The sequence below is a fragment of the Dryobates pubescens genome, chromosome 12, assembly GCF_014839835.1.
Source record: "Dryobates pubescens isolate bDryPub1 chromosome 12, bDryPub1.pri, whole genome shotgun sequence".
NCBI lineage: Eukaryota > Metazoa > Chordata > Aves > Piciformes > Picidae > Dryobates > Dryobates pubescens.
In genome coordinates this window covers 18933410-18959572 of record NC_071623.1, presented here as the reverse complement: position 1 = coordinate 18959572, position 26163 = coordinate 18933410, and the positions used below count along the sequence as shown (strand labels likewise).

Sequence of the window (26163 nt, the reverse complement as noted above, 5' to 3'; positions counted from 1 at the left end):
TAATCCAAGCCCAGGGTGAATTTAATGAAACTCAGTTTAATCAGAAATTTTCTAATGACATCTAATTAGGAACATTTAAACTTACAGCTATGAACTGCTGCAATACATTTCTCTTAAAAAAACTACTGCTTTGAAAAGCTGGAGTTGTTTTGATAAGAAGTGTTAAATTCTGACAAATACGAACTTCATCAGCTAGATTCAGAAGTCTGAACTCCATATTGGAAAAGTGATAAAATGTGCACATTAGTTTAATTGATTCTTGAACACATAATTTGGCAACATCAATTCTAATCTGTATTTGGAAATTTTAAACTTCTGAAGTACATAGATTAAAATGACTGTACTCTTTTCCCAGAAACCAAGTGGCATAATAGGTTTTCTGGTGCCAAAATGTATCTCTTTCTTGAGCATAATCTGACGCTTGCTATCTCTTGCATAAATCACTGTGTGTTCAAGTGTAGACAGAGTAGGGAAGTAGCCACACTGAAATAGAGATTGCGAAGTCCATTTACAAACCTGCACGGAGATTGCCTACTAAAACTCATAGCAAATTGAACTCTCTGCCCTTTGCCACGTGCATTGGGAAACATCCTTGGGTGACAAAATGTTGGAAGACATGCAAGTGCACCTGAATTCTGGAATGGCTACAAAAAGGGTTTCTGAGTTAGCATTTGCTGTTTATAAACTTGTAGAGACCTACAAGTTTTAAAGGATGATCTGTGAAAAGATGAGAACTCCAACCAATTAGTGGATGGATGGGAAGTCAGGTGCTTATTCTCATAAAGAGAATAAGACCACTCAGGCCAGTCACACCTATAGCTTTGTAGCTTTAACACATAGATTTTCCATCTGAAAAACACTTTTCCCCAAAAATCAGGATAGAGGTTAGGCAATTTCTTCTGAGGGGTAAGCCTGAATTTGCTTCTGCCAAGCATACTTCGAATAGTGTTTACCTTTCTTCTTACTTGACTTATATTACATTTGCATTGTGACTATTCTTCTGTTTAATCATTTGCTCATTAACTTGCCCTTTTTTGTCATTTGTTCACTTCAGGGCAGAGAACAAAGCTTCTTTTTTTTTTTTTTTTCCCCCCCCAGTTGCAGTTGCATTTATAATGTGAAGACATTCAAGAAGAGATGAAGACTAAAGACAGAAAAACCTCCCTGCTTATCATCTAGCTGTTTCTCAGGAAAATTAGAGTTTGATGCTGCAAAATTCAGTGATATGAATAATTTTGACCTAGACTTTCATTCCAGGCTTTCCCCTCATTTTTTCCACTTAGAATAAGTGGATTTTCCACTTTGAACATATTACATGACTATGAAAAGGAAAATACAAACTTCAGTGTAGCTCAAACTTTAAGACCATTCACCAATGACTCAGGCACATTCTTGGCTGCTACTACTGTCACTTCCTGGGCAGTGCCATTTTACACAGCAAATTCTCTTTCCTTCAGATACAGGAAGTACTGAGCTTTATCCACAGGAAATACAACCACCACATCTTTCAAAGGACTCCTGTACATGTGTATGGCATGAGGAACCACAGGCACAATGCTCCTTATCCTTAGCATTATATGCATTATGGCACCCTCTTCTAAATAGCCTACAGAAAAATGCCCCAGCAAGGAAAAAATAATGGTACCAAAGCACCAAATCAAATATAGCAAGGACCAAGAAGTTTACTGCAGCTACTGCTGTCCCATTTTCACAGTGCCACTGCAGAAAGGCTCATACCTGTGTCCTGTGAGGGGCTGACACTGTAGCTGTCACTTTCCTTGTCCACTGATCCTGCTGGCCTGGGAGTTGGCAGCCTCCAGTCTGTGGTGAGGGTATGAGCTGATATGGTGGGGTGAGGTCTGTTGAGGGTCCACTGACTAGCATAGCGATTGCGAGCTGTTGGTCCAGTTTTGGCACTCCTCCTTGTGGTAGGATCTGTGACGAATAACAGAGAGGGTCTTGAATTGGTAAGGAAACATTCCTTGTCAGAAGGGAATGGCCACTGAAAACCTGTTGGCTAAAAATTCCACAAAACACTCTTAGTGGGGGGAAAATAACAGTGAAAGTGCTAGTGCTCTTTTTTCCTCTCCAAATACCTTTTCTAATGAAACCATACATTAAAAAACATTGTACAACTGAAGAGCTGAGAGCCCCACCAGTCCCCCATTAATACATGCATAAGCAGTTCTCCAGTACAAAACCCACTCTGAAATGTGAAGGAGCACAAGGTAAGTAGACCTGGTCAGGGATTTCAACAAAGCTTGTGAGGGGTTTGGAGCACAAGCCCTATGAGGAGAGGCTGAGGGAGCTGGGGTTGCTTAGCCTGGAGAAGAGGAGGCTCAGGGGAGACCTTATTGCTCTCTACAACTACCTGAAGGGAGGTTGCAAACAGGTTGATGTTGGTCTCTTCTCCCAGGCAGCCAGTACCAGAACAAGAGGACACAGTCTCAAGCTGCACCAGGGGAGGTTTAGGCTGGATGTTAGGAAGAAGTTGTTTATAGAAGGAGTGATTTGGCTTTGGAATGGGCTGCCCAGGGAGGTGGTGGAGTCACCATCACTGGAGGTGTTTAGGAAGAGACTGGATGGGATGCTTGGTTGCATGGCTTAGTTTATTAGATAGTGTTGGATGATAGGTTGGACTCAATGATCTCAAAGGTCTTTTCCAACCTGGTTAATTCCATTCCATTCCAACTCCTCTGAGTTTGTAAAGATGTGTTCTCAGAAATGTGGTGATACAATTTCCTCTTCTGGCCATTCAGATAATGCCTTTACAATACCATGGTATTAGCCAGCTACAGGTCTCCTAAATTTATTGCCATTTTTTAAAGTAGCCAAGACATGACAAATAACCTGTAATAATGCCAGCAGAGTTTTACTAGGAAGCAGTTCACAGAGATTTGACTGGTTTTGAAAACAAAGAATAAATACAGTTTCTTCAACTTTAAAAGTCATCTGCTCCTTACTTAAGGCCAGCAATGCTTTATTTTTTATTAGCCTAGAGATTAATATGGTGACAAAGGGAGTAAAATAAAACTATCTGCCAAAATTGACCCCCTTAATTTTGTTCATAAAGAGTTCTCATGTAGAAGTGAGTCTTGTAACCCCTAATAAAGCAAATGGAATAGAAAAATCATTATATGGCAAACTTAAAGAGACCAAATCATTGAAGGATTTATCTTGAGAGCTTCTGAAAGGATATTAGTAACAATAGAGAGAAAGGGTATTAGAAATTAAGAATTCAAATCTATTCAAATGTTCTTTGACATTCAAATGGTGAAGTTGTCAGTCTTTGAGGTAGGAGATCTTAGCAGAAGCAATTTAAAGAAAAAAACAATACCCAGATAATGACTCTGAGCATTGCTTCTGCCTAAGCATTCACAGTGTTTGTATTCTGCTGCTTCAAAGAAACAACATCTTTGTTTACAAATACCAGCTGTGGTCTGATCCTGCTCCTATTTCACATCTTTCCCCCTACAGCAGTGGAAAAATATAAACCTGATGCCATTGATAATTGATCCTCTTGATACTGCAACACATAGATGCTTCATGTGGATAACATCCAAAACCACACTTGGCATGACACATCCAACCTGTTAGTACAAACACCAGCTCGTACCAGCTGCACAAATTTGGCACGTGGCTGTTGTTGCAGCCTGAAGTGATCCTCATGCCTTCTTTGAGGGAAGACATGAAGGACAGAAGGAGAGTACTGGTGGAAGAACTCTCACACAGTGCTTGGGCTGCTTGCTCTTGAGAAGAATTGAGGTGGTCTCATCAATATATGGAAATACCTGAAGGGAAGGTACAAAGAGGACAGAGACAGGCTCTTTTTGGTGGTACCCAGTGACAGGATTGAAGGCAATAGCCATAAGGTGAAACACTGCAGATTCTCTCTGAACATCAGGGAACATTTTACTGTGGGGGAGGCTGAGCACTGGCACAGGTTGCCAGAGAAATGGTGGAATCTCCATCCTTGGAGATACGCAAAGATATCTGGTATGGCCTTGGGCAAATGGCTCTAGCTGACCTTGCTTTAAGCAGAGGGATCAGACTAGCCAGTGCCCATCTGTCCTTTCCAACCTCAACTGTTCTTTGATCCTGTGACTCAGCAGGCTTTTTCCTGCAGTTTGAAGGAGAAGGGCGATCTTTCTGCCAGCATGCTGGAATTCAAAGCTCATCCTGCTGAGCATTCAGAGGGACCTGGACAAGAAGTGGACCTGTGTGAATGTCCTGAGGGTCAACAAGGTCATGTGCAAAATCCTGCACCTGGGTCAGGGCAATCCCCAGTACCCATATAGACTCATAGGATTGTTTTGGTTGGAAGAGCCCTCTAAGATCACTGAGTCCAACCTTGAGCCTAAGACAAGAGAGCAGATCTGCAGAGAGAGACTTAGTAGTGATAGTGGTCAAAAAGCTGGACAACACATATGTAGTGACCCAGTTGTTAAACCATCTCTGCTGCTATATGCTGAAGATGTGAGCCAGGCAAACATTCACAGAGCATCTCTCTTTGATAAATAAAAGAACTAGAGAACATCTTCAAAAGTGCCTTAAGAGAATATTTGCCAAACAGGGACTTTGGGTGTGCTAGATGGGAGGATCCATAACATCTGAGCCACTTAGCTTTGGCAGTGTTCCCCTCTTGATAGATGTGGAGCTAGACAAAATCTTATAGGCCAGCCTCTGACAAAACTATGTTTTAGTATCTGAAATCCAGAGAACACTACCTTAAAGTCTTTGACCAAATCCTGTGTACTGCTGCAATCGGATATTTGTTGCATAACAACAGTGGTTTTCAATTTCCAAAGCTAGATCATATTCTTACACATGAGTTAATTCCCAGTTTAATTTAAAGGAAGTCTCTCCCTGACTTCAATAGAATGAATCACATAGCTGCATACAGAAAACAAAAAGGGCTTCATTTTGGATGATGATAGTGTCATGGTATGATACAAACATGCAGTTTTGGCATTAATGATGCCTATAACAAAAGGCAGGGTTGGAAAATAATGGAGAGTCATTGTGTACTCAGATGATCTTGATCTACCAATGTGATAAAATTCACATGATGATATTTTTGCTGAGCAGACTAGCCATCATGTACATCAACTGAAGGGGTGAGACAAGAGTGGTAACAGAGAGAAAACAAATAGCATATATTGACTCTCCTAATTCAAATGCCATGACTCTTCATAGATGAAAAACATTGATACTAATCTAGTCCTCAAGAAATAAATAACTGTATCTTAAAATTGTCAGGGGTAGAAAAGCAGCAAGGTCAGGACCAGAACAGTTGTTGTTGATCGACTGGAGTGGAAATAGAGGTGAAATGAGGATTTTTCAAACAATTTGTATGCTAAAAACTCAGCTTTCAGCACTTATGTTCACTGAACTCACTGAGTAAACAAATTCTGAAACAGAATAATCCAAGAGATTTCAGAAATTCCACACTGCTAGTGACCTACACTTTGGTAGTATTTTTACTGCCTAAATATTCATTCAAAGTCATGATTTCTTTTCCTGTTTATGCAGACACACAATACATTCATGAGAGAAATAAGAAGAATGGATTACAGCAGCATATTAATTTATGGTATTATTTTCATCACTATAAGAATAGCTCAGCACTAATATGTCTGGGAAAAGCAATTTAGTACAATAACTAAAACTGGAAATAGAACTTTTTAAAGAAAAGTAATAACAATAAATGTATTTCTTGCCTGATGGAGAGAGATGGAGGAAAGATGTATTTTGAAACACAATAAAGATTGATTACCAAGAAAAAAGTTAGACACTAAAACCCATTAAGCTAATCTACCTAATACATTTTAGAAATTAAAATCTAGCATGCATTTGCTTTAATGAAAATCAAGTAAGAATTATATCAAATTACATCTACATTTCAGATGCATACATAATTTTTAGCATATTGAATCACCAAATGCAATTGTATAAGAAATAATCTCTGCTGACCTAAATAGATTTCTCCTAACTTTCATACTGAAGAAAAAAAAGCCATGAAGAGGGGAATGCAGGAGCACAGTATACATTGTCATATAGCTTTCTCCTCTCCAGATAACATGTTCTCTTGGATGCTTACTTGTTCCTGGACGGGCATCAGAAACATCCACCAGTGGTCCCGTGGCTTGTGACACAGACTGGTAGTGTACTGTGTGGGTGACAGTCAGTGACTTCTGCTTAGATGTCTCTCCAAAATCAGCATCAGTGAGCAGAACTGTTGATCTGTCATCTGTAAGTGAAAAAAAAAATACTTAAAAACTCAGAGTATGAGCAATGAATTTTGGGGTTGCCTTTATCAGAGCTTCACAGCAAGTCCACAGATATTTTCCCACTAAGCATGTCTTCCACCACAGACAGTGACAGCTCCCTCTTCTCTACAGGACTGAAGATGTCTTTGAAGTGTGTACCACAGCTTGGGAGCCTCTGGGTTTAAACTCAAGGTTCATACAAAGCCAAAGCATAAGTGTAATTTTCATGTCTGTCGTTGTGATTTCACTTTAGAGATGTGCAGTTGAGACAGATTATTAAGCATCCTTTTGAAAAGATCATTTGTGTATAATTACTTTTGACCCTAATTCCTTCTTTCCCATCTTCTGAACCCTGACCTCTTCTTCATTTTCAGAGAACTCAGTTGAGATTTTAACATACCACATTTTTAATTTTTTTTTTAATTAACAGAATTGGTAATGCCCTCAGTGAAGTCACCCATGTCTTCACAAGAAGAGGTCATTAGGTAATGTTGTTAACTAGCACTCTACAAGCCCGTTTTTTCTCCAGAGACAGATTACTGCAGAAAGGATGGCCATAACCCAAGATTGCTCTTCGGGAGATGCTTATTTTTGAGCCTGTGAGTACCATAGTGAAGACAATGGATATATACTTGCAAGTCAGCTAAGCATCCTTAAGTCCAGTGTTCTACTGTTCTGGAAGTTAAGGGCTAAATCCTGCCAGCTGTCTCTGCAACCAGTCTCAATACCATAGGTTTGGAAAAGAAACTTTGGAGATGTTTGTGTGAGTCATATAAATTTCTCTCAACATAGTCAGTCTGGCTGACTTAGAGTCTTTCCTGCAGCTGCAAAGAAAGGTTCAAGGTGAAGCCTGACCTTGGGAAGAACTGAAACAGAAAACTGAATTTTACTGCTGCATAGTTCTGCTGCCTATTGTTTCCCTATTGGGGAGGATATATTCCCCAGCTTCCTATACAGACCTTGATCCTTGCAGAAAGGCAGTGCTATAAAGCACCTTCCCCCCCTTCCCCCGCCACCTTCCCCCCCTTCCCCCGCCAAGTTGTGATCTGTGTTTCACATTTCTTTTGCTTCAAAGAGGAATCTGGTCCACTTTATCATGGAAGATTTAACAACAACAACTCCTCCACTGACTTTGTGCTTGCAGAACAACTATTTGCATGCTATCAGACTTTTTGCATTCTTTACAGTCTTTTTATCCATTCATAACAGTAATAAAATCCACAAGAAGCTCCTTCTCTGCTCTGCTCTATAGCTTTGTAATGTACTTCTAAGCAGACTGGCAGCGGTAGGGCTTCTGTGCATTTACTTGTCAGCAGAGGTTAATCTGCTTCTTCTAAACATCCCTGTTTTGGTTTGGGTGTTTTTAACTTGACATGACACCATTAAAGAGAACAGTTCTGCACAATAACATAACTATCATTTTTTACCCAAAGAAGGCCATAAATAGAATGTGCATTATGAAATCAGATTACTCTGTCTCTGGCAAAAGATGAGCTCTTATTCAGGTTGGGAATAAAGCTTCTTGGCAGCAAAATATGTCAAAGACTGCCAAAGTGCCTGAGTGCTGTGTGGAGAGCTGGCTATTACCAAGGCACTGATCACATTGCTGTAGTTAAGGCACTAATGGTATTTCCACTGTGACTCCCTATTGCTTAGCAAATGTAATTCAAAAGTAAAAACTGGGCCTACAGAAGATGGTCACACAGGCAAACATTGGGAACCTCAAATTAGGATTAAAAAATAATTGCATTTCAGGTGAAGCATAGGTCTCCTCTTCAAATCTTCAGCACAAACTGCATGTCCCCTTAGGCCAGCCCCCATGCCAGACTGAGCAAGTGTGACAGGGTGTGTTGCTAAAGGAGCTGGTTCCTCCCTATTGTGGGCATGAACAGGAAATTCAGAGATGCTCCCAGTTTGCAGAGCTTTCCTCTCTGGCCTCAGATAGTTTTAAGTTCCAAGCTATCACAGGCCTCATCTACATGTTTTTTGATCAAAAAAATTTGGAAGTCTAACAAAATCAATCATTCTGGAGGGTCTTGTCACAGTGTATTACCATACAGTCATGAAATAAAGTTATTTTGTTGAGACTTCAGGCATCTTACATTTAAACCATTTGGAAACCATCCCCCCCCCACCCCAACATCAAACAATCCTATTTTTCATGGCAGTTCGGTTATGTGCCAGTCACATGAGAAATCTTTTTTGTGGTGTGAAATAGTTTAGGTATGAATTTTACATACATACACAAAAGCTGAAAACTGGTAACAATGTTGAAATGTAATTCTTTATGCACACATGGATACACTATGCAATGTTTAAGCTTTAAATGTTGGCTGTTGCCGATTTTTTAGTACTGATATTGTTATTTCAGAATTTCATTTTCCTTCTAAGTAATGCCAGTGATCCAACTGCCTAGTCATAGCCAAAAGAGAAATCAAAATGAAATCATAAAACTGCCACTCTTCATTTACAATTTCTTGAAGTGGCTCTTTCTTACTGGCTTCATTTTCCTAATGTCCTGCATTATATTAAATACTACACTAAGATTACTTAAAGGGGAAACCAATCCAAACGGGAGAACAAAAAAAACCCCACGCATCAGTTCAGTTTGCAAATGTGGCAGATTACTGTGTAGCTCTTTTTATTCTTGATATCTGTAGTGGGAAAAATGTGTGGGGTACAGTAAGTCCACCTAAAGTGCCTGCTACAACAATCAGTGAAAAAAAGCCCAACAATAATTTACCAATGGTCTCCATCGTGTCCCTTTCCTCAATAAGAAGCTGTGCTCTGGGAATATCTATGTGCATCCTCAGTGTTTGCTGCTGTTTATTAAGTGTATCTGATGTCCTGGTGTTCTTGCTGAAAAAAAAAGAGAGAAGTGTACACATTAACACTCAGTCTAAATTAAAAGGCACTTGCAAACTTCCACATTTTAAATCTGTCCAACTCTAACAAAAAAACCCCAAACAAACATCATCAACATAAACACACATTTTCCTCTCTTCAGAACAAGTGCATGGTATTAATTTATTGCACACGACAAGCAGTTAAATGTATACACAGTGTTGAAGGATTTGGTCTATTCTTTATCAGTAGGAATCTCCTGAAAATTTAATTTTTGTTCTCCAAGTGTTGTCATATAATGAAATTAACTAAAACACTTTGGAAGATGGACCTTTTCTTTCATTCCTCATGAATATGAATAAAGAAACATACAGCTGATCAAACAAGTTGGTAGGAAAATGATGCCTTAAGTAATTTCTAATTATTTGGTATTTTTACCTTTTCATTATTTTTTATTAGATATATTCCAAATATCACCACAACTGACACATGGAAAATACAATTAATAACTAGTGATTCTATTAATAAATTGCATAAAATAAATGAGGAGTTTAGTGCCATTGATGTTTCAAGGCTAAAATTGCAAATTTTGTTTACAATCCTGGATTATTTCTAATTGATTGATGCAGTAATCTAAAAAAGAACATAAACCAATTATTCTATCACCATGCAAATTGAAACAATTTCATTTTGAAGGTTGTGTACCAGAAAATGACTTCTTAAATGAGCTGTCTACCGAAAGCAAATGAAAATGGATAGTAAAACGGAGTGCTGCAATCATTTCTAGTACAGAGATTGCACCAAGAAACCTTCAGACTGCACTAAAAACCCAGGAACTTTTTGCCCTTCTAGATGTAATTACTCTTTAGAGGAGAGGGAATATTTACAAATATTTCTTTATACAGGGAGGCTGAGGAAAGTGCTCACACATGAAAGAGCTGTAAAATCCATTGGAGGCTCACTTTCTAGTGTAAAACAGCTGCAGATCACTAGCTTTAATTCTTTGCCCTATGACCCTGTTGTGTATCCTATGAGTAAGACCTAACTATTATAGGTTTGGCGGTTCTCCAAGTCCTTTGGGGGAGTTTAGGAATTTCCTTGTCATATGTTCAATAATTTTGCTCCAAATCCAGGAGAGAGAACTACAAAGCACACAGGTACATCCCCTGGCTGATTTTCACTTGCAGGCTTTCCCTGCGGTCCCCAGCATTAACACCATCTGTGCATCTCAAACTTTACTATCTCTGTCTTTAACTTGGTGGTTAGGTAACACTGTTGCCATCACATAGAGATGGGTAGTTGAAATGCATTCAAACAGCTGGTGCCTCATTTAATCACTGTGGAAGCAAAATTTCAGGAGAGCTACCCAAGGGCTGCCAGACTTTTCTCTGTATATAATCAGCGGAAAGTAGTAGTCACAGTGTCTCATTAAGCACATAAATTTACAAAGACATTTAGGATCCTAAAATGCAGATAAATTCCACAGTGACATTCTCCAAGTCTCTGCAAAGTCTGCATGGATTAGATGCCACTCTCCTATTGGTTTCTACTCAAGCTGCTGAAATGTTAAGAGAATCAGAGACTAATATATTATCTGCTTAAATACATGCCCTTGAAAAGTCAGACTACTTTGGGCTTCTACAAGATCATAGTGCAATTGTGTAATCAAGTAGAAAACTGAATTTCTGAGGTCCAATTTCAATTAATAATCAATTATCCAATAGTTATAGGATACAAGCAACCAGATACCTATAGTATCTGTGCAAAACAAAATTGAGTCTAATAAATGCATTGTTGCACCCCTCCTCTGCTCAGCAGAGATGCCAGAGACAAAAGGAAAAGATTAGACATCCTCCTCGGAGAATGCAGACCTCAGAATCCAAATGAAAGGTACAAGCTCTTCTGCAGTACAAATGCTCTGAATTCCTCCTATTGCAAGGTACTTAACCACACAGAAAGGGCTGTTCAGACCACAAGGAGCAGGAGGACATATTCTCAGTTTTGCAGTTATATTGCTTATCTGCCAAGAGAGAATTCTGAATCCCATTCTTGGCTTCAGGAACAGCTTTATGCAAAATAGGGCCCTCAAGCCAGAACAGGAACCCAAGCCTCTCCACAGTCAGGAAAATTCCCTACCTGTGCTCAAGAATTATGCCTTTGCTGCATGATATCTCTCCTCCTTCTTACTGGTCTAATTAATTCTCCTGTATGCAGCAGCACAGTGACATGGAGTGTCCAAACACAGAACAGGGGATTGGCAGTAGCATGAGGGTTGCTGCTGATCAGCATTGCTGTCTCTTTCTGACTCAAGGAATTTTGAATTATTTTCTGCAGACCACACTAACTCAGCTTTCAAGTTATAAAAATCTAAAGTGCCAACAGCAATTAAGTGCCTCTAGGACTTGAAAGTCAGGAAAATATTTTTAGAAGTGCAGTTTTGAAGTTGGGTGCCCAAATATTTTCTAGGCTAGAAAAATTCAGGCACCAAATTCTGCCTGAGAAACAAGTCAGTATGCAGGTGCCAAGTGGAGGGGGCCAAGCTCCTTTTGGTGGTGCACAATAATAAGACAAGGAACAACAGGTTCAAGCTTGAACATAGAGGATTTCACCCCAATATGAGGAGAAACTTCTTTGCAGTGATGATAACAGAGCACTGCAACAGGCTTCCCAGAGAGGTTGTGGAGTCTCCTTTTCCGGAGACTTTCAAGACCCACCTGGATGCATTCCTGTGTGGACCACTCTAAGTGATCCTGCTTTGGCAGGGGGGTTGGACCTGATGATGTTTTGAGGTCCCTTCCAACCTCAAATATACTGTGATACTGTGATACCAAGATGCAGGCTTTTGGCCAGTTATTAAAGACAGACACTTGGGGGTATGTAGGACTTTGATTTGATTGAGTTCAGCTTTTATGTACAGTCTGTGGATAAGTGAGCCTTTTCCCAGAGGAAGTATGATGTATAAGGTATTTTGAAAGAGTTGGCACAGATAAAAAAAGCTCCCTTAAAAATATATTTTTCTGGATTTTCAATTAAAAAGTACTTACTTGAGTGATGGAAAATATCTGTATGCACAGGAGAGGATTAAACGTATCAAGCTAGTTATGTAAAGGGATTAAATGTGGTGCTCTGTAAACCAAAAGTCATTCTGGGTTCTTGGCAGAGAGTCAGGTCACCTCTTGGTTTCCTGATGTCTAATCTGGTTATTGTAAAAACATATGGAAAGCTGAAACTTGTAAGTGATCAGCCTGTCAGAAGGATATTTGGGGGAAAAAATGTACTCTTCTTCAAAATGAGAAAGCTCAGTCAACTACTATATTGTTTCACAGTGAACTGTTACAAAGAAGTTGGCTGGATCAATGCTTTTACCCTCCACCCCCACGCCCCCCCAAAAAAGTTAAAAACCTGTGATTGTACAGCAGCAAGGATTTTTGTGTGCAATTTAAAGGCGTCAGCATCAAGTTGTGCAGCTCTTGCTACACTGTCAACTTCTGGGACTTATCCTGCTCCCCAGACATTTGACTTACATAGCAAAAGCCAGCAACATTCAAAGCGAAGACTAAAGCTTCATTCTTAATCTGCTTTGCACATGCTCATAAAAATCTCCTCAAAGGGAAAGATACACAAAGCTGCTTCTACCCCTCACACTTTCCTGTCAAGCAGGGAACCATCTTTCCTGCTCTCTGTCCAACACTGAAACAGCAAAGCACAGCCCATGACATAGTCTCTTAATATTTTTATCATAGCAGATTTTAGTGAAATTTTAAAGACATAAAATGTTAGGATTTTATAATATGTGACTATTTTTCAGAGAGGGCTGGTTATCCTTTGATTATTAGAATCATAGAATGGCTTAGGTTGGAAGAGACCTCAGAAATCCTCTACTCTGAACCCCTCCAACTGGCAGGGATGCTTCTCAACTAGACTTTGCCTAAGGCCTCATCCAATCTGGCCTTAAACACCCGCAAGGAGGGGGCATCCACAGCTACTCTGGGCAACCTATTCCAGAGTCTCACCACCCTTGTACTGAAGAACTTCTAGTCTAAATCTATTCTCCCTCAGCTTAAAATCATTCCACCTAGTCCTGTTGCTAGATACCCTTATGAAAAGTCCTTTTTCAGCTTTCCTGTAGGATCTCTTCAGGTATTTGAAAGCAGCTATAAGGCCTCCCTGGAGACTTCATTTCTCTAGTCTGAACAACCCCAGCTCCCTCAGCCTATCCTCATAGCAAAGGTATTTCAGCCCTTGGAACATCTTTGTGGCCCTTCTCTGGACTTCAACAGCTCTGTGTCCTTCTTATGAGGGAACACCAGAAATGGATGCAGTATTCGAGGTGAGGTCTCAGAAGAGCAGAGTAAAGGGGAAGAATCCACCTCTCTTGATCTTCTGGCCACACTCCTCTTGATGCTGCCCAGGATGTGATTTGCCTTCTGCTGGCTCATGTTGAGCTTCTCACCAATCAACACCCACAAGTCCTAACATGCTAAATCTTCAGAAACATCTAGTGGTGGTGGATAGTTCAGGTTTTGTTGGAGGTATTTCACAGATTTATCACAAATGACAGAGAATTTAGCCTGCAGAATGCAGGGCCCCCAAAATATTATCACTTTGGGAGCTCTAAGTTATGAGGCATCTGCAAATGTATGCCTCCCTACTTCCTCAAAAGTCTTGTTTTAATAGTAACTTGTCTTTGCTCACATTTTTAGAAAAGAAATATAAACAATGACTATTTAATAAACCCAAGATTGTTTGTTAATAAATGAGATGGGAAAAGTTGACTTGATCATATATCAATGATGCTGAAAGGAAAAGTAAAGAGAAATGGTGGTAGATGATTTACCTAGGAAAGCAGCTCTGACCTAAAGGCTGGGAATGGATCTGACTGCTCTCTGAGAGCATCCGGTGGGAAGGGAAAAAGAAGTTCTTTAATCCAAAGACTGATATCAGTAAAAGGAAAGAAATGGATCAAACATCAACACTTATGTTGGCAGTTTGACGAAGTTTTCTAAGTGTCAGAGGAGTGAGGCTTTGAAAAGGCCTTGCAGAAGTGACAAAAAGACTAGTGAAGCTAACCAGGTAACCAGTTTTGCAGCAGTGTTATGTGTGGTTGTAACTGAGAATCTTCATCCAGGAGTTTCAGCCATGCTGGGTGTCTTTAGGGAAGAGACTTGCTGCATATGCTAATCTCTCTTGCTTTCTGGGACACCGAAAAATATCAGCGCATAGCTATCTGAAGCCGCTTAAACCTGCAATCTGCTGCCAGCAGGGGTTTCTAACTGGCAGATAGAAAGGTTATGACCTGAACTGCATGACCAGCCTTGTTATGTATCAGTGGTACTGTTGCAATGCATTTGCAGACTGGTGGCATAGAGCTGAGTTTACACTAAAACCATCTGTCACCCTGTCTTGGGTAAGTGTATTCTTACAATAGTAGGTGAAGTTTATCATGAGCGAGGAAGTTCAGAGTACAGTTCATTTAGTAAAATATCTATGGCATTCTCAAATTTGTTGCTTAAGAATAAAAAGATTTTCTAGCAAACCAAAACTCATTTGAACTTAAAAATAATCCCTTGGTGATTCTATTTTCAAATATATGCAGCAGTTTTAAAGTTCAATATTTTCCCCAGACAAAAGAACACACATCGAAGATAAGAAATTTCCATCTTTGAAAGAATTGTGATGCCAGAATAGTCATTCTGCTGCAATTCAACCACAGAATTAGATTTCTTGATGCTGAGCTGATAGAACAGAAATGAGAAATGATAAATGGGTTTACCTGCTCTTCTATACCTTTGGGTATAAGCAGCTAGCAATAGTGAATTACATAAACACAACTGTAAGGTTCAGAGATATTTGCAACCAGGCACTTAACTGCCTTCAATCCCTGAAGAGCAATTACTTTTGTATATATTATGAAAATGCTTTTCTGAATAGGAAAAGTGTCCAAATGGACCTGCATAACTTCTATAATTTACTCTACTAATACAAGAAATCTCAGGTTTTTACCACTATATTCTCTCACAGATCATCTTTTCCCTCCCATTTCTAATCAACACATGTCCTAGTTCTTAACAGTCAAATGGTGTGCTTGGAAAAACAATTTAGTGATAGGTTTACTTCTCCCTCTGTCCTCTAATAATTTTTACATATGATGCCATTGTTAACACTGTTTAATTTAAAAACGTTGAGTGTATTCTTACCTCATAAGCATTTCAGCCAAACTTTTTGCATCTAGAAGAAAACAGAAGAAATGTCATCACAAATGAAAATCTGGTGGATTATCAGGAAGTTATGTGCTTTGAATTAGCCACGTGTAAGACCACTCTTGCTTCTCAGGTCGGTGGCAGGAATAAAATAATCTCTGAAAGTCTCCACTTGTGCCCAGAGTGCATTTCAGCCCCAGACAGCCCTGTTTAGTTCTTTAGTATCAACAAATATGCTTAGAGTACAAGCTACCATTGACTTAACTAGAAAAAAAAACTACAGAAACTCATCAGAAGCAGAAACTATTTAACAAATAGGGGGATCTCAGTTGCTTCATGCCAGTTAGTAAGGGAGTAGGTGAGGAAAAAAGAAAATGCAAAACAACAGAAATGTTGACTTCCATCTCTGGTCAGGACTCAAATACAAGTTGGATGAGCAGTTGCCAACCCACCATTTCCAAACCAAACCTGTTTGCATGGAGGTCTGAGCAAGGTAAGTCTCCAAGGAGTCCACTTGTTTGGCTGTTCTCAATTATTAATGGTTTTCCACTAGCAATAATTCAAAACTACTGCTGGGTCTTTAGAGGACAATTTATAAACAAAACAGGAGGTGGCTTATTCCCACATGGACTGGCCCTGGGAAATGAGGTGCTGCTGAAGGAAAAATATTCTTCCTGTTGTTTTCATTGCTATCATTATTTGTATTAAATCCTTAGGGGCTATAATTATTCTGGTACTTAGCAGATCAAAAGACACAGCTGAAGGTTAGTTCACCCAGCATTCTTCAGGTACCTTTCTGTAAAACTTTATCAACACAATAAAATTTCTGTAGTATTGTTCAGCAAATGTTTTGTTTTCCTGCAGTCTTACCTTGTTTGCTGCATTTCACCTTTTTCATTCCTTAATTACCTTTTGGTTTCCTACAATTTCCTTGCTTGTGATCCTATTAAATATCCTGCCTTTAAAATTCAGAGGATGCAGGCATGACAAACCACCATCTTAATGCATTGTTCTGGCTTAATTTTTAAAAGGAATGGTCAGAAAGCTCTTTTAGTCATAAAAAAACCCAACAAACCAACAACAATAAAACCCCTTCTAGCTACTTACTTTCTATGTTCTGTTTCTCTGACACTGTTTGCCGGTTTGCCTATCTTATGCTTTGTTCCTCACCTACTACTGAAGATGCTGAAATTCTGTGCTTCCTCTAGATCTGTTTACTCGTTTAGTTTTAACCTTCCCTACCCTTTTCCACAAGTCATGGCAGATTATTGGTGGGAAGAAGGTCTCTTCATCCTAGATGTCCCATTTAATCCATATAGTGCTCCATTTAGGCTCTCAGACTTTCTATTTTTCCTTTTGTTTGGGATTGCCTTTTGCTGTTAAACATTCTTACAAATGGTACTACGGAATAGACGTCTTTGCCATTAGTCATAAACCAGACTACCGCTGCTGCTGCTCCCAAATGATGTCAGAGAGAGTTTTGCTGCTGACTTTCAAGGACCCAAATAGTTTAAGCTATACAAAAAAGAAACCCAACCAGAAAAACAAACAAACAAAAAAGAAGCTCTGATTCCATGTAATATTGTTTGCAGCAAACTTCATGGTGCTTCTTGTTATTCTAGCAGCACTAGGATTATGAAGAGGTTATGCACATATTCACCCTCTACACACAATATAAGGGTGATTTAATATGCATATAGTGTTTTCATTCACCTAGCAGTGAAGACCATGCATACTCGTTATGTTGTTGTGCAAGCTATGCACAATTCAGAAAAAGCTGAAGGGACAAAGCTGAAGGTTTCTTGGTCCAATGCTGGTCAGTTTACTTTTCAGATTTCTTTACCACATTTAAAAGACAAATAACCTCTCTCACATGGTCTCAGATGCTGCACAGGAAATATCTGTGCTCCCTGCTGCACCTGGAGAAAATGTTATGTTCTCACCATTAAATGTATGTGGCACATATTCAAGTGCTCATTAACATGTATGCATTCTTGGCCAAAGAGATGCAAAGGAGACAGTGCCTCTTCGATCAAAAATAACATGAGGCATCATCCAAGATCATGTTACCTGTCAAAAGCCAACCAAGGAAGTACTGTCGATGAAAAAGTAACTTCGTCAGCAGGATTTAAATGTATTAATTATTCAAGCAGACTGTTACAGTGGTCAGCAGCATTAGTTTGGTTAGTGATGGCTGTACTGGGCACACAGGCTAATATAGGACTAGACCAAAAGAAACAGATAACTGATCTCATGTATGTATGAAAGCCAAAAAAGCAAAAAAACCCACACACCCTAAAAGCAACTGAATACAACATGTCTAAACCACCAGCTACTGAAGAAATGTTAGTTTCACAACCCAATGAGTTTGGATTGCAGATTACAAGGTGTGTTTCCTACATTATGCTTTTGACCATCAAATTGAGAATAGTTCATAAAATGATTCAATATCCCTGCCACTGTCTGATCTCCCAACTATCAGGTGGAGACAACAGGGTTTGGGGGTCCATGAATGGCAGAGGGACAATCTCTCATTCCAGAGAGATTTTATTTCGCGGGTAATTTCAACCCACTACACCAGACAAGCTTTAGTGAAAGACAAACCATTCCTCATCATGGCTTCGACACAGGGCGGAAGGGACAGATGCCAAGCTAGCAATAGCCCTCACTTCCGTTGGCTGGAGCAGCAACCTTTAAAATTCTTGACACATTTGTCTTGCCTCCTGGGAAATCTGGGGCTGTGATACAGTTTAAATTGCATGCAGTCACTTCTGAACTGTCAGGCTGTGCTGTTACTTTCTGCTTGGACTAAGGTGAGTTGGATTTAAAACCAAAGGGAACACTATTATGTTAGTATTGGAGCTAGGATAATAGTGAGGAGAAAGAGTGGTAAGTCATCAGATTATTATAATACATGCTGACCTATTAAAGGCTGCATGAACTTCAGCCATCAATTAACTTTCTTATAACGTGACCTGTGGAACTACTAAACTAGGAAAAAATCAGAGCTTTGCTGAAATCTATGCTTCCTTTCTAAACAGAGTACTCCTGGAGAAATAAATCACGCTGGGTGTGACACAGGAGGAAGACAAAGATTTGCCTGTTCCTGTGTGCCAAAATGAGGAGTGAAAAGGCTAGGAACGGAGGGACTGATTTTCTTGTGCCACATTTTCCCCAAAGAAACTGAAGCCACAAACGCATCGTCTATAAGCGCAAACGCTAATGTTTGCATGCAGAATGTACTGCAAATAAATCTGCAATTTCCATTCATCTTTGTCAAATTGGTTCAAAGAAAACACATCTCCTGGAGCCACAAAAGCAAGAATTACATCAAGAACCTGTACACATTGGTTTTAAAAGGTCCCAGTGTTGAAACTATTACTTCTGATGTAGACTAGGGGAAAATTGATGGTGGAATCAATATTTAGGAAAAATGAGTCCTGTGCCCCAAAGAAACCCCAACAGGTGACACATATCAAGTGACAACAGCAGGATTTCAATTTCAAAACTAATTCAGATGAAAACTGAATACAACAACTACTAAAGCAAAGATTATTTTTTTTTTGTGAGATCTGAAAAACTTGCACACAGGATTTTCCAGAGAACCCATTAAGGAGCTCTGTGTAAGAGCAATACTGATTGGCAGAAAGACTGTCATAACGTGAAGAAGCCTCCAGAAGTGCAGAAAACATCTATCAAGGGTTCAGTCTTCAGAAAGAATGAAAAAGGGGGGGAAAAAAACCATCTGAATTGCTGATGTCTTATCAATCTGATTTTGGCAACGAACAAAATGACCAAAAAAATTGGAATGAAGCTTGATGGCCAAGCAATGCAGACTTGCAATCTATCAGCCATGTCAAACAAAGCTGAGGTGTTTTTTTTTAATGAGATTGAGATTCACTGAGGATTGATGACATTGAAAACACTCTCACTGAGTTTTTAATCATAACTCTCATGATTAAATAACATTAAAATATTCTATTTCTCTAGAGCAAACATTTGGTACCTCAAAATATTTTGTTAATACAGTAGCATGATGTAAAAGATCAACACAGCAGTCATTTTTCATGTGTTTTAACACATTCAAAATACAATTTTAAGCAGAAAATTATTGTTTACTATTTATTGCCATCATGTACCTTGGGACAGCACACTGCTAGAAGTTTGAAAATGGCACAAGAAATAAATGGTTAAAATAGAGTGAAAATGCTGGGTAATTAAGGCATAATAATTGGAATGGATCACTAGGTAGGCTGGCCACAATTCAGCAGTGTATCTCTATTAGTATAAGGTTGTATACCAACACTGCAAGCCATAGCTATAAAATGGAGATGTTACCCAGTTGCACTGTAATCAGAGAATTGTCAGTTGATCTGAATGAATACAATGTTAAATGAAAACTCTTAAAAAAAAATCAATCCAAAAAGGTGACTCTTGCAGATACAGGCAGAAAACCAGAAAGGGAAGGTAAAAAGACTGTAACCTCTCTATCTCATGCTGATATGTCTGTTGCTAGAATACTATGCTAAGCTCTATCATACACAAATGAGGAAAGCTACCTAAAAGTTGCAAAAGGACCAGATAAATGCCTTGAAATTAATAAATAATGGAGAAACTACAGAGAAAAAAAAATGAATGAAATTAATCTGTTTTATTTACCAATGAAAACATTAAGAAATTACTTGGTTATACCTATGTAAAAGGAATATCTTCAGAGACTGAAAATATGGAGCAAAAAGAAATTCAGTCTCTGTACAGAAGACAGAACAGGACCATATGGCTGGGATGTTGAGCTGCAGCTTGACAAATTCAGATAAGAAGTGAGAGGCAATTTTTACAGAAATGGTAGTTAAACACTAATGACTTTTATCAGAAGTACTGATGGATTTTTTTTCATTGCCTGTGTTGAAGTGAAGATCAGATGTTATTCTAAATTCTTGTCTTCTGAGAGGAAATAATTCAGAGAAGTCTTATGATATGCAAAAGCCATGCTAGCCAGGGATCAGCAGTCTTCCTTAAGGGACTGTACCACAAAAATCTATAAATACTTGTAAATTAACCATGAAAAACTAAATGTGCACAGACATCATTTCCTGAAGCCAAGGAGATCAAAATATCCTGTTCATTACTGGATGTAACTCTGCAGTATTTCTGAAAAGATAAGGTAGCAATGTCTTCACCCTTAATATACTACTTTTTTTTAAATGAAAAAAACACTTCTTAGAGGTAAATGACCAAAAAGGTTTTGAATGAGAAAGTTATTATGCAAGTTAAAACATCCAGATGCCCTGATTTCAATAGCTGTGCATGAACCATAAGGCTAGTTGTCCTTTTTTATTTATGAGTTTGCCTATGCCTAAGAGTCCCGAATCTGTGGTTGGGGTTTTGTTGTTGTTGTTGTTGTGCTGTTTTGTTTGCTTGTGATTTTTTTAAAAAACATTCAAAATATTGTTACAAAAGACAAAATGAGACCCAAAAGAAACATGAATAGATATTAAGGTGAGATGGAATTACACGTGGCTGGCCCCAGGTCTGATATAGATCACGATCGTTATTTAAATACAAGTCACTAAACAATTTGGATGGCTCTTAGAAAGTATAAAGATTTCTTTTTGCAGCTGATAAATCACTTCACTATTTATTCAGTGTGTAGTTTGAAAGTATTTTTCCCAAATAGCTTCAATGTAAGGTCTGCCGTTGTGTACTGGTGTGAAAACTTAACAGAGCCAAGTACAGAAGTGGTAGACTGCATGGGTTAAAAAACTGGCAGTGGGGTATTTACTAGAAGACTGATAAAGCTGAGCGAATTCACAGATGTAAAAGTTATTCAAATTTGAATGAGGATTAGGGAAAAGTACAGATCAGCAACAATGAAAGGTCAGTGAACAGAGAAGTGTTGCTGTAATAGTTCTGTTTTAATGCATCATAGGGAAAAAGATGTAGCAACAAATCCAGGCTGTTCACAAAGAAAAAGCCAAACAACAACAAAATAGGGAAACATATATCAACATATGAGAAATACTTTTCTTCCCCACCTCCCCACTCCCCCCCCAATAACAACAATGTATCCATAGGTTATTTTTAGGAAACTTACTAACAAATTAAGAAGAATGAATTTCTACAGGAAACAGGCATGTTTTGATGCCTCGTGTCTGTTATATATTGCAGGAAAATGACACCAACTGGGGACTGAAGTTTTTGTTCACATCCAGCCTTACTTGTTCTTTCATGTTCAGGGAGTATGCACCTACAGAAATAAGTGTCACAGCTCTCATCTTACCTCGCAGCCTCTTCAGTCTCTGCTCCCTCCTTCTCCTCCGCACGATCAGCAGCATCACAAAAAGCAGCAGGACCCCAACCAAGATACAGGAAATGGTCACCAGCATCTTTAGCCCTTCGTTGGTTGCCAGCCCTTCCTCACTTTGCACAACTGACTTAATGAGTGGAGGGATTGTGCCTGAAAACAATGTCATGGTATTAGATGCCTATTAATGAATATAAAAGATTGAGTTCACAGGGAATATGGCATGTTATATATTTCAAGTGCAGGCAGAACATTAAGAAGGATTTATCAGGTTCGTGTAACCAGTCACAGTGGTAACAAGGTACTACTAACTGCAGAGACTTACAGATTATCAACAATGGAGAAGTGCATTCACCATTGACAGAAAACTATGCCCATCATACAGTCAAATATGACAATTAATTTTAAGTCATATTAAAATACTACAAAGCTGTAAGTGGTCTCAGAATTGTTACATGTATGTATTACTCCTTATTATGGCAAAATAGAACTACTTTGACATATTCATACTTTCTGTTGGGACTTTTTGGGGATTTTTTTGGGGGGGGAGAATAAATCTTTTTAGGAGTGACTAAGGGAGCTGGGGCTGCTTAGTTTGAAAAAGAGGAGGCTGAGGGGAAACCTTATTGCTGTCTGCAGCTACCTGAAAGGATGTTGTAGAGTGGCTGTCTCTGGTGTCTTCTCACAGGTAATTGGTGATAGAACAAGTGGAAATGGCCTCAAGCTACCATTGGGTAGGTTTAGACTGGACATTAGGAAAAAGTTTTCACAGCAAGAGTGGTCAGGCATTGGAATGTGCTGCCCAGGGAGGTGGTTGAGTCATCAACCCTGGATGTGTGTAAGGGTTGTTTGCATGTGGTGCCTGGGGATCTGGTTTAGGGGTGAACCTTGTAATAGAGTAGGGTTATCAGTTGGACTCGGTAATCCTGAGGGTCTTTTCCAACCTGAATGTTTCTGTGATTCTATGTAAGGAATGCATTTGACAAAGTTCATTTTGTGCTAGATACGTCAGATGACTCCTTTGCACAGAAACATATCAGGTCTTAGGGGTGCAGTAGTGATATTGATCTGAAATTCAGATAGCCTAACCTGATGCTAATTTGCTAAAGAGTGTCTGACATTATACTCATCAGTAAAACAGGAGAGCAACACTGGATAGAAACAATCAGATTTTGAGAGTGGAATGAGGTAAATGAATCTACAAACTACTAGCATTGGCAGGCAGCTCGCTTTTTCATTTTGGGATATATTTGCATTTTGAATATAGCTGGATTCCTGGTGATATATAGTACTTGTTCAATTCTTTTTTACTTCTAAAGGACGTGAGAAGAATGTAGCACTTTTTTATTTTTTTGGAAGGCTGTTTAGTCATGGAAGAGTTCTCACTCATTTCCAGATTACTATTAAGCTGCTGAGTGCAACCACAAATGAGGCTATAAAATGCAGATTTGTTTGAAATGGGTAGAAATGCAGAAGTACTGTGAACTGTGATGACTTTCGATGGAAGCTATTCAATTTTAACTAGCTGCTAAAACATAAATGTGGCTACCTGGCTGCTAAAAGGAAAGGAGGGTGAAATAGCTGCATTGAGTGACATAGTTATAGCTTATTATGTACCATATAGTATCAGAAGAAAAATTAAAAATCAAAGAAATCTGTGATATGAGGTAGCACAATGTGAGTGTCATAATCACAGCAAAAAGGTAGAATTCTAAGTCCTGGGTTTTGTGGGGGTTTTGTTTCTTTGTTTGGTTTGGTTTTGGTTTGTTTCCAGACGAGCTATTTGTGTTGCATATAATGAAAAGAGCAGTTCCCTAAAGGGATGGAGATAAACAGAAAAGCTACAACCATCCAAACTTATATCAGGTATATCCTCAAATTAATTTTCTTCCAGTTGCATTTTGAATATTTTTCTACTGTTCCATTGCAGTTCTTCCCCATTATTTTCTTTCTTTTTCTAATTTTCCATTTCTTGGATTAAACACACAGCAGGATTATTATTTTATTTTTTTTCATCTTAACTGAGATGCAGTTTTTGCACTACTCTAAAGGCAAAGAAAATGATTAGATGAAGAAATGGAAAGAGTTTCAAGCTCCTGAAGGTAATACTAATAACTGTCTCTACATACTCCTGAACTCTTCTAAATAGTAAAGGGCCAAATTCTACTCTGATTTGAAGTCACACAGACCATTGCCTGAGGGGTGTTGCACTCAAGAGTACCTAAAACTGTCTTGCTCTTCTTAATACTTTGATGAAAATCAAATTAAAAGTGGCCTTAATTTCAGTTAAGCCTTAAGTATTTAGGTAAGTGATTATTGTTTTCCATAAGTCCTTAATGTAATTCCTGTGTATAATGCTACATACAGGCAGTACAAACTTGATTAAAAAAACCAACCATGTTGCAAGTTCATCTAGCCTTAACATTATCCATTTGTGAATATACTAACAGGAAATCATAAAAACATAAGCCTGGTATCCAATGAGAAAACCCCTTTTCAACATTTGCTGTCATTCTATGTGTTGGCTAATAATGGAATAGGCAAAGCTTTTCTCAGGACAAACTACCAGGGTATTTTGGAGGCTCCCCACCCCTTGTCTATTCACTCATCACCCTTTGTTAGCCTGCTTCACTATTGTTTCACAGAAGTTGTAACTTAAAAGTCTCTGACACCATTTCCCCCTATGTTGCAGTTCTTCCATCATCTCCCATTGCGCCTTATGGCGTTAAAACTACCGAGTGTTTTCCTGTGTCCTAACTGCTCTTCACGGTAGCAAGCCCCCTGGTGGGCTAGAATCAATTAGCATAGTTTAGAGCAGCTACCAAGCTGATCTGATTTAATGTCAGGGCTACTGAGTAGCTGCTTTCTGAGTCGAGAAGCTCCCTTGCAGTGCTACACATTACAGCTGCACATTGCTAAAAATATCTCCTTAAGTACTGAGCACAAATGTTCTGAAAAACAAGGGGCAGGAAGGTCATAAAATCTGTAAGCTGAAAATGGTTAGCTGAAACATCTATGGACAGAAAGCAAGAAGTTGCACGTAGATCTACAATTAACCTTTTGACCCAGTTTGCCATGAAGAGATTTAAGGTAAAGAATACTCAGCCATAGTATTTCTCAGCAGCTCTACCACAGATAACGACCAGCTACTGCAGTCCAAACAAAATACCTGAAAGACCACATAACTCAAGGATTTCTACAAAGTTTACAAAGGTTTTATCTTAAGGCTGCTAAAGCTGTTCTTAGCATTTGGTATCTTAGAACTTTCATACATGTATTATCTAATCTTCAAAGTATTATCCTTGTAACTGGTTTATTCTAAGGGCAGCTGTGACCCCCAGAAGTTGGAAGGCACTAATCTCACATCACAAGAAAAGCCAATCACAGAGGTAGGGTTAGTAGTCAAAAGGGGAGCTGGCCAAGAAGTTTCTAACTGCATGCTTTCTATAAATGAAAAATTCGCTGTCCTGAAAGTAAAAATTTCTTCTTGAAGTATTGATAGAAACTGTTTATTTCTAATTATTTGCCAACTCTGAAACACCTCAAGCTTGTCCTGCTATGTTTAACATGGAACAAATTAATGGGGTGCTGGGACTCTGCTGGGACAACCTTTGCTTTAGGAGTAGTGAAATAATTTTATGAAATGTCTTACATGGGAATAAATTACCTTAATTTGATAATTACATTGATAATTAAATTGATAATAATAATACCATCTTCTTTTCCATCCACGTTTTCTCTCTTAACATTATCATCAGTATTTGAGATTATGCTGCCTCTCTGGGGCACAAGGTGGTCCTGGCATAGCACGCTTGACAAAAAAACCCCAAACCATCAATATTGTAAATGAAGTTTTCTAGCTGACCAGAATCAGTGGCTTTGGTAATTTGACACTACAAATATTTTTATTGTCTCATTTTCTCCTGTTTAAAGATGTCACATAGCAACACTCAAAAATCAAACGTCGTGTGGGTCACACCACGTGAAAGCAAGCATCATCGCCCATCCAAAAAGTGGAGACTGGCAACATTTTAAGTCAGTTTACTTGTAAGGACACATTTGATTTCAATGCTGTTAGTCAGAATGTAAGGCTCTGCACCTGCATTTCATATAATCTTATTTTTCAGTATGACTTAACACTGTTTTTTCCCCAATGATATATATAATATGCAATAATAAGTAACAACAACTTCAGATGCTAAAAAAACAATCTGTGAAAGTTGGATGCTGCCTGTAGAAAGATACTGGAAAGAAAAGAGTATAGAAGAGGTAAGAAATTAACTGATAATACTTGAAACACTTATTACAAGTAACTGCTCAGTGAAACAGGTTCTAAAGTCTACCTTTCAAGACCTGGTAGCATTTGTATAGTAACTACATGGATCTTGGTTTCCTCTAGGCCTCTAAAGTGCTGAGGAAAAATCTTTATCCTATTTTTTTATACTATGTGGCAGCTTACTAAAATTATATTTTCAGAGAAAAAAAGCATGAGGGGATGTGCTATTCCCAAAAGGGTGAGATATAGAGGCATGTGTCATTAATTATT

At 38.7% G+C, this 26163-nt stretch overlaps 1 protein-coding gene across 1 annotated transcript in view; it reads right to left on the bottom strand.

Moving 5' to 3' along the window:
- Positions 1–26163, bottom strand: part of DSCAM (DS cell adhesion molecule) — a 459734-nt gene that overhangs the window by 23358 nt on the left and 410213 nt on the right. Inside the window, exons 27-31 of the mRNA XM_054165785.1 lie at positions 21594–21770; positions 15311–15341; positions 9013–9128; positions 6101–6250; positions 1738–1935 (exon numbers count right to left, since the gene is read on the bottom strand). Coding sequence (XP_054021760.1) covers positions 1738–1935; positions 6101–6250; positions 9013–9128; positions 15311–15341; positions 21594–21770 — 672 coding nt within the window. The remainder of the gene's footprint in view (positions 1–1737; positions 1936–6100; positions 6251–9012; positions 9129–15310; positions 15342–21593; positions 21771–26163) is intronic.